This window comes from Curcuma longa, chromosome 5 (genome assembly GCF_044706935.1).
Source record: "Curcuma longa cultivar G26 ecotype Majalengka, Jawa Barat chromosome 5, ITB_CL_G26_1.1, whole genome shotgun sequence".
Classification (NCBI taxonomy): domain Eukaryota; kingdom Viridiplantae; phylum Streptophyta; class Magnoliopsida; order Zingiberales; family Zingiberaceae; genus Curcuma; species Curcuma longa.
Genome location: NC_133865.1, coordinates 1105363 through 1115083, shown reverse-complemented (window position 1 = coordinate 1115083; position 9721 = coordinate 1105363). Strand labels below are relative to the sequence as shown.

At 36.7% G+C, this 9721-nt stretch overlaps 1 protein-coding gene across 1 annotated transcript; it reads right to left on the bottom strand.

Moving 5' to 3' along the window:
- Positions 1-3873: 3873 nt before the first annotated feature.
- On the bottom strand, positions 3874-8893 carry LOC141829117 (putative transcriptional regulator SLK2). Its single transcript, XM_074716531.1, has 5 exons — positions 8879-8893; positions 7950-8050; positions 6994-7087; positions 6821-6890; positions 3874-4995 (listed from the first exon to the last, which is right to left on the bottom strand). The coding sequence occupies exons 1-5, from the start codon at positions 8891-8893 to the stop codon at positions 4106-4108; spliced, it is 1170 nt and encodes a 389-aa protein (XP_074572632.1). The 3' UTR covers positions 3874-4105.
- Between the last annotated feature and the right edge of the window lie 828 nt (positions 8894-9721).

Below are 9721 nucleotides of genomic sequence, written 5' to 3'. Positions count from 1 at the left end.
TGATGAGAAGCATGATGACCTAATAAGGTTGTGGCAAAAATCCCTTATGAATTATGGATGAGTAAAAGGACTATCATTAGGTATTTACACATTTGAGGACGTCCAATTGAGACTAGTCTTATAGGCTAAATGAAAGAAAATTGAACTATTAGTTGTCATTTTATAGGTATTATGAAAGGTCAAGAGGCTTTCATTTTTATAATCCCTCAAATATATCCTTTTTTGAGACAAAAAATGTCGAATTCATTAAAGATTGTGAGAGCACTAAAGTAAGGAATATATCTTTCATAGAGAAAAACATTGACAATCCTACTTGTAGGATCATTTAGAGCACTAGAGGCGGGCAAATAGCGCACTTTCTTTTTCACTTATTTTTAAAAATTTATTTTAAAATCCTTTAGAGTATGCAATGGAAAATAATAAACAAACCAAAACATAAAGTCAATGACACATTTATTTTACTTAGTTCAAAGCTTCTAGCTGCTACTTCAAGGCTCGTAGTCCTTGACTGCTTTTGATGGGCAATTCACTAATAGACTCTTTCTCACAATGAGAAAGAATCTCATCTTTTACAAAAATAAGAAATGGGTTTGCCCCTCTTCTCCGCTCGCCAAGACGCCGGAGAAGCAATGGGAAGGCGTAAAACCTAGCCTGCCTTTCTTGCTCCTCGCGAACGGCGTCTCTGCTTGCTATTGTCGTGACGCCGCCACTGCTCCAGTGATTCTTTCTTTGCGTGTGCGCCGCCGACCAAGTGAGAAGAAGAAACGGAGCCAACCCTATCTTTTCTTTCTTCTTCTTTGTTGTCCGTCACCTTCCGATCTCCCAGATCGCAAAGAATAGAGGAGCCAAGTCTTCCTTCTTCATCCCGAGCACGAGCACCATCGGCAGCGCCTTTTCCTTCGCGATCAGGCGTCAGTTGTGGAATTAGAGGATGAACCAAGAACTTTGTGCAGTCGGATCACCCTGCCAAACAAGAAGAAGGTTACTCCTAAGCACGCGTCTACAGCCAGCCGTCGGGGAGAAAGAAGTGCAAGCCAACTTTGGATGCCGACTGATGAGTTCTCCCGTGGATGGCGGACCATGAAAATAGATTGTCTGTTCTTGTAAATAGCAATTCAGAGAATTTATCCATCGTGATCGAAAAAAGTTTTCAATTGTTTGTCCGTTATCGACAGTCAAAGGTTGGCCTGTTGGTGCTTCAAGATGAAGAGCTAAAAACAACAAAAGGGATGCGATCCTGGCTCGAACTCCTGAATTACGCCCGAAACTACATTCCTAATTTAGGAAAACTCCTAAGCCCGTTGTATGCAAAGACTATTCCAAATGGTGACAAAAGGCTAAATAATCAAAGATTGAGCCTTAATAAGGCAGATCAAGGAGTTGATCCAGAAGTTGCCAGAGCTAGAAGTTCCACTGGAAGAATGTTTTATTATTCTAGAAGTAGATGGCTACATGGAGGGGTGGGGTGGTGTCTGCAGCGCAAATGGAAAAAGGGCAAATCTAACCCTAGAACTACTGAAAGGATTTGCGCCTATGTCAGTGGTAAATTTAACCCACCAAAGTCAACTATCGATGCAAAGCTCCATGCAATAATGAATTCTTTGAAAGCACTAAAGATCTACTTCCTTGATAAAGAAAATCTGACAGTAAGAACAGATTGCTCGATGATTCTTAGATAGCTTCGTTCAAGACTGATGTGGTAGAACCTGATTAGCTTTACGTGGAAGGGATGATCAAGAGGCGAGCTGATATGTCAAGTCAGAAAGTCAATGGTCAACCTTGAGTAGACTAGCGCCTTCACCTCATCTCATCTTGATCTCTCGATCATCTCACTCGATCTCGACCACCTTGACCTGAGCCATCCCGACTATTCGATCACTCCATCTCTCTCGATCACTCGACTGTCCCGACCTGAGTCATCTCGACTACTCGATCTCTCGACCACCCCGACCTCAACCATCTTGGTCTCTCGGCCTCTCGGTCATTCAACTAATCCACCTCTTGATTACTCGACTACTCAAATGCTCCGCAACTTGACAACCCAGCTCTTGGATGACTCGGCTCCTCCACTACTCATCCTCTCCAAATCTCTCAGTTAAGCGACCCCTTGGCCGCTCAGTCTCTCCACACCTCATCTCAGCTGCCGCCCCCGCCTACCACAGAAGCTGCCAAAATCCCCCCAAGTATGTGAGCCCTGCTAAGGGGTTAAGGCGGTTACGAGATTGTCAGGACTAGTTCTCTGAATCCCCTTCGTGTCTATGCATACAACCAAAAAGTAAGAATAATCAACACTGTCGAGCTACAAAATGATTCCGAGGTTGGCAGACATAATCCCTCAGATGCCTCATGTCGGACCCTCTATCAGTAATCATCAGAACCGATCTCCTTGGCCCCGACAGAAACCTACTCACAAGTCGATGTGGAGATTCTTGTCTCATAAGTATATAAGCTCTCCAACAAGTATGGAAAACTCTCTCACAAGTTCAGCGACTTCGTATACTTTTTTCTTCTTCTTCTACCATTACTAACTTGAACATCGGAATGATCTGTCAGAAATCTCCGATCCCTAGCTAATCCGTTCATTTAGTTTCTCCTCAAGTCCCTTCACCGGCGGGAGCAGCTATGCATGACTGGGAGTTTTGTTGACTGATGAGTTGGCTATCCATGATGTCCAACCGGCACACAGACTATAGCAACTTGGCTCAAATATGTATAGGAAATTTGCCAACTGAACAGAGGGGATTCCATGAGACAAAGAAGTGGGGCTCTGAATCAGTTACATCTACTGCTTTGCCATGAACAGGGAACTAACAAAACTAATAGAACTGAGGCGAAATACAAACTATAAAAACTATTGCTACAGGTTGGTCCAGACTTGAATTTATGAGCACCAGAGAAAAAAAGGTCAGACTTGTGCCTAACAAGATCTCTCAAAATCAGAATACCACTCGAAGTGGGAGAAAACAACATAATTGTTGATGGGATTGCTGAGGATTCTCTCGACCAGAATCCTGCATGCACAAGACCATAAGCACAGTTTATATGTGGGATAGGTTTCGGCACAAACAAGGCTGTCTCGATGGTGAACACCTTAATTGGTTCCTGTACTATTAGCAAGGTCCAGCAGTAAGCCGTCGAGATGATATTGAGAAGTCGAGACAAATAGCACAAGAACACACGACAGCGTCATTAAACAGTATAAATTCGACAATTTCAATCAATCAAACAACAGAAATGGCAAAAAAGTTGATGAACCCCATGATAGTACATCAGTATAAATATTACAGCATCATTAAGATTCATTGCACAAATAAAAATGATCAACACCACACGGCTAGTTTAGTTTGACATAACGAGCACTTCCAATCAACAACATGATTGAATGGCCAGAGAGGAGATTAGAAACCATAGTCAAGATCTGTACCTTATTGAAGCTCCTCCTCGACTTCAAGCCCACATGCTTTATGATGCTGGGGACGACAAGAACCATGCAACAATGAGCTTTTATCAATCCTAATTAATAACATTGAACCTTACTAGGGCTCATCCTCTCGAACCAAGAAACAAGAGGCCAATCTGAGGATACCTACTTTTGATAGGATCAGGTGAAAGAAATATGTAGTTTACCTAATATACACAAAAACATCTCTTAAAAGATGTGAAAAGACACCTGATCTTAGAAAGACAAATACAAGATTTTTATAGAATGATCGTCATCTGGAACCTCAAAATAACAATCAAATTATGGTCCAACAATTCTCAACTGACTGATGGTGCACTTGAAGGAAGCCATCCAGGTATCTTAAAAGGCAGAGGCAGAGGATTCTTGTCTAGTAGTTAATTATTTATTCAAGTTAATGAACAGAAAATACGAAACCGCAAACAATAGCAATACCATTAATCTCGCCAATCTGACAAAAACAAGTTTTAACGACAAACCTCAACTTCTCTAGTTAAAGAGCCTCCTCCAGAGTCACTTGCATATCACATGGAACAACATATTCATTACCCTAAAGCTTCAACCAGTATGCAGAAAACATTATGCATTTTGCATATCAGTGTTTTTCAACATGTACTCATACCTTTCAATAACAGAGGCCAAATATCACCATGAATCGCCATCAAACATCCCACCGTCTATAAATTCCTGAGCAATCTGATCTATTTCTGTGAAATCCAAGTTCTCCAGCAACTCCGTTCTCGAATTAACACAGTTTCCACTGATGGAGGGGATGCTAGCTGTGGCAGCAGATTTGAAGCTATCATTTCTGCTTGGGAAAGCCCCTGTACCTTCCTTAGGAAGGCCTGTGGATTGGTTTTGCATATCAAGTGCATTTCTGAAAGAGCCAGAGTCTATCCTGATCGGCATGCTAGTAGCGTCACACCCATTTACATCTCCAGCTGCCAGGTTAGCGTTTGCAACAGGAACAATAGATTGTTGTGGTGTTTCCTTACTGTTATTCATCATCTCTTGTAGCATTTGCTGAATAACATGTTGCTGCATATTTTGGTTCGCCCGAGGGCTATATGAATTGCTCTGTAATGGCAAGCAGCCATCTAATGGAAATTGATGTTGATGTTGGCTGGGTAAGTTATTGTTAGACGCATCTGATGGACCTGATAAGCCAGATTCCAGAAACTGTAAAGACAGTGCGTGTTTGGATTTACTTAAGGAACTAGAAGCCTCTTGCTGAAGCTGAGATTTATTTAAAGAACTAGAAGCTTCTTGGTGAAGCACATTCTGCTTCATATTCACAGTATGTCTCAACATATTCTGATAGTTGTTTAGTGCATGAACACTCTGATGACTACTGTTAGCAACCTGGCTAGTTACCAGATTGTCATTTATGTAACTATTTGACCCTGGCGAAATTTTGACGTCTTTATCCAGACTACAAGCATCACCAGACAGACTACGACTCAAGAGTTGCCCTCCCTCCAACTCCTGTTTTTGGATTTCAGCCACTGACTGCCTGGGGAAGCTCTTTAAGCTTTCTGTAAAAACATTTGGGCATACATAAGAATAAAGGTCTTTCCAAGGTATAGTATCATATTTCTAATAAAATTTTATATACATTCATAAATTATGTTATTCAATCTTTCCAATAATTGCTAGATTTTCCAAATCTGAATTTCAATATTGTAAAATTCAATTTTTGAATATAGAAAATTAAGATTAGTATATTGACACTTTATAAACATTTTGTATATCCAAAAAAATCTTACAATAAAATATATAAAATAAATCTTATCTTATAAAATCTGAATTTTGATTTTATAAAAATCCAAAAAAAAATAACAAAATTTTATATAGATTTTCAAGTCCAATTTTTTCTAATTTTTATAAAATTCCCACTAAATCTTAATAAAAATTTATTGAAATTTGAGTAATTAAGATGAATAATAAAATATTTTTTGATTATTTTAATAGAAATTTGTATGTTATATAAATTAAGATGAGGAGAGATAAAAGAGGCATACAATAAAATTAGAGCACTCTTTTGATATTTTTTTTTAATTGCTCATTTGATATCAAAAAGGATGCCCTATTGATCTCTAGAAAAGCTCACAAAAAGGAAGCAAATAACAAAACATATACATCTTGGTTAAGTTAAAGCATGCAAAGGAGAGATTCCTTGTATCTGAAACTTCTAGTATTTGAGGCATCAAATAACAAAACATATACATCTTGGTTAAATTAAAACATGGAAAAGGATCATTTGTGTTTCAAGGTAAGAACAGAAACCACACGAAAAGATTTAAACCTACTTTTCGCTCTTTGAAGGTATAAAAGAGCATGCTACATTGTAGCCATTGGTTACCCAACGATGGTAAAAGCAATAAAGCTTCAAGGTCTTTGCCAAATTTTAAAGTCAGCTATGTAAACATTTGACAAGATTTTTACTAAGGATAAAGCTCCACAAGATCAAATAAGAACAATTCAACCAAGCAAAAAGTATAAGACTAACATGAAGATTAAACTTTTGCAAGATCAAGAGAAGAACAATTCAAATAAATTAAATTTGATCAAACACTATTGAATGAATCTAGTAAAATAGCTATAAAATCCTTATGATGACATTGTATAAAAACAATGAACGATAACCAAAAATTCCCAAAACCTTTTACTTTTAACTGGAAATTCTTTTAAGACACGATGCAAATGCCTTAATGCAATTTTATGTTTAAATGTTGCCATTTAGAATGAGAAGCTAAGTGACATGTTGTATGCAACTTGAAGAAGTTTGAGACAAGGTTTTGAAAAGTGACTTCTTGGTTAGGCATACTTGGGGACTGCATAACAAACTCATATGGTTGTATGTTGATTATGCAACCATAAAAACTTTATTTGCTTCATTTGAATATGAATACGACTTAGAATCTTAAGTTATCATATTTTTGTACCTTGTAACTTGTAAGTGCTAACATAAACAGTTATTTTTGCAAGTGATAAAAACATTTTATAAACACCTTTTATATCTATGTTCTTAGTTAATATTGATTTGCTTTGCATTGCCCAATCAACATATATTATTCCATGTGGAAGTGTGAAATGAATTTGTTGACTAATATATTTATAGTATATATGTTAGTCATTTTTATTAATATAAATATTTCAAATATTTTTAATAAATAGAGACCGCATAGTTGCTATGCAGTAGGTCAACCGTATACTGCTGACATACACTTTCAGAAACCTAGATTTAAGTTGGGTTGAATTTTTGGAACAGCACCAAACCCTAGTGCATGTCTTGCAGCCATAATAATTCACAAAAGGAAATTATTTATCTTTTTATATACAGTACTATAAAAATTTTACCTATTGCTCCAATCTTCTGCTCCAGGCTAAAATCAATCAAGTCTTTCATGCTGCTCACAACCTCAGCTATCTTAGGAAAGCAAATGGAATATCAGCAACTTCATGGAAAAAATATAAGCTAGAAGTCACCCTTCAATTAACACAAGGCACATAAACAATGGCTTATTAGTTACCTGCAAACATCTAACATATCTTTTGGAGAATCCAAAGTCATTCACAGCTTGTAAATCTAAACTTTTTAATAACTGACGACCTGTTGCTGCAAACCTACCAAATGAGTCACATAGTCAAGAAATATATGAGTTAAAAAAAACACACATTATAATAATAAAATCGGCATGATAACAAAGACTGAGACGACTAACAATAAACAAGCGATCAAAATTATCCATAACTAACATGTAAGATCCATCAGAATTACTACATGAAATTGATACTTTTGACAATTCAAATGTAATCTTTGTTGAAATGGCTTTTTTTAAAGCCATAGGAAAAGATATGGCATCATGAAGTTCAATTCATTAATATAACCTCTTGACTTTCAAGATACAAACATATGATGACATTTCATGTTAGCAACAAAGAAGTAAGAAGATTATAGGCAGAGATAAAGAGACAAAATAGCCAGTAACAGGAATTCATTGCATTAGCTCATCGAGATTTAATGGACATTGTTTTCTTGATTGTTTAATCAATGATGTGAGAAAACTTATTTTATGTTGGATTAGACATCCCTTTGAAAAGTTTTCATGGAGTATCTGCACTTGATAATTAAAAAATTTATTGCAAGATTGAACCGAGGATTAAAGTTTCTGTTGATAGTGTTCTCATAGTAATGCACCATCCGGTATCGCCATAACAAAAATTATCGAGGAAAAGGATACCGAAAATGTCTGATCAATGCTTGGTTGATAAATGGAGTTTGTTTTGACTGAACTAGTCATGTTTTTTTTCTTTAATAGATACATGGAAGCAAGCTCCCCATTTTGATGAAAGTGGATTTTGAGAGAAACTACTCTGCCCTTTTGGGTAAATTTTGTACATTCGATTTTCCAAATGTATAACATGGCGTTCTCACATATTTGAATTTCTTTGAAGCACTGCAGTTTTTACGACAAGTTTCACTCACATGTTGCAGCTGGATTGCAAGTCTTGATGCAGAACAGCAGAGGAATTATTTTCATTTATTGTTGCTTGATATTTTTGAGCAACTTGCAATAATTGGTTAACCTGAAAAATAAAAAATATATATTTTAACAAGCAAAACATATACTTTATCAACCAACATTTACTTTGCATATAAGCTATCACTGTTTCCATCAATAACATAATTTACCAGCTAATGATATTCAAAATTAAATAATTCTAAATTATATTATTTAGATTATTTTAGTTTATCTCTATTAGGTACCTTCCTATAATAGATTCAGCTTATCTAACTATCAATCTAATTGTTCTTTGAACACATTTTCATCAATTTTATCATCTATAACAGGCGCACCTAATACTCTTGAATAATAAATATACTTTCTCGTATACTCAAATAGACTATATGTGATCCCAGAAATAAGCTTCTCCATGGCAAATAAAATATTGTAAATATTCATTAGATAATAGTAGAGAGAACATTATGATTTACAAATGAAATATAAAATGTATCAAAATGTTATGGTCCTAATCAGCCTTCTAAAAGGTTCGTCAAGGAGGATTCAACCACAATGAAGAAAGAGAATCGATCAGCCTTCTGAAGGGTCCATCAGGGAGGACTGAACAACAATGAAGAGAACCGATCTTTTGATCGTGCAAAGTAGGACCAGGGACACTTGACAACAGAAACTTTAATATGATCATCTGGTGGCATCTTTTATATATAGATCTTAGATATCATACAAGGGAATAAAGCATTAATAATTTCATCTCCCTTTATTCTCTCTTTTTCATGGTTTTTCATGCCCAATCACTGCTTGTTACTTTGGAATCTATGCTGTCACCAAAAGACAGCTCCACCTCTTCCTACAATCACTGCTTGTTACTTTGGAATCCATGCTGTCAACATGCCCAATCAAGGTCCATGGCTTCTAATAAATACACTGCCAACCAACTCATGGGTTGAAAGCCCATGACAAATCCCCTCAATCTCTTCTCTCTGAATTGATTATCGGAGTTGTTGCCCCCCTATTTGACATTAGAACAAGATATGGAAGATTACTTCCAACTAAGTGTGTTATCATGCATTAAGCAAATAAAAGAAGATTAGACCAAGGATATGGACAACAAACCAAAATTCAGCCCCTACGCATATGGTTTTGATGTTAGGTCAAAGTTTAAATTAGGAAGATATTGTGATTTCTCACGTGTCAAGTATGCAGGTACGAGAAAACTTGACATGTATAAGTATAATACTGAAATTTAAGTAGATCAAGGATACTTGGCAAGTGGAAGACCAAGTAGATTGAGAATCGGATACTTGGCAATTGGAACACCAAGTAGGTCAAGGATGGGATATTTGGCAGATTGAAGTCTGGATAAATCAAGAAGAACCGAATGCTAGGCAAGACGATGAAGTCTTGGAGGTGATAGTTCTAGGTGTGGAAGACACCGCTTTTTGGAATAGAGAAGTCCTGGAGGATGGAATCTCTTGCCACATTGGTGAATTTCTACGAGGATGAGTCGAATGCACTTGTACAACAGTCAAGAGGGACTAAAAACTCGACCTAAGAAATGGTCGAAGTTAGAGGTACAGACCATTGAAACCTTATATCAGTTGACTAATACATGAGTCGATTATGCAGTTGACTTAGCACTGAACAAAAAGTCATAGAATGCTTTTGTTCAAGAGTCGATTTAGGTTTAGCCAATTGATTAACAATGGAAAACCTGAAAGAGAGCTATAGATAAGAC

Bases quoted from the DNA above. Each gene is read 5' to 3' on its own strand.
- LOC141829117 (XM_074716531.1), bottom strand. The intron at 6,891-6,993 runs GTAACTAATAAG...TGCTTTCCTAAG, and splicing joins GATATGTTAGATGTTTGCAG to ATAGCTGAGGTTGTGAGCAG. The intron at 4,996-6,820 runs GTAAAATTTTTA...ATGTTTTTACAG, and splicing joins GCAGAAGATTGGAGCAATAG to AAAGCTTAAAGAGCTTCCCC.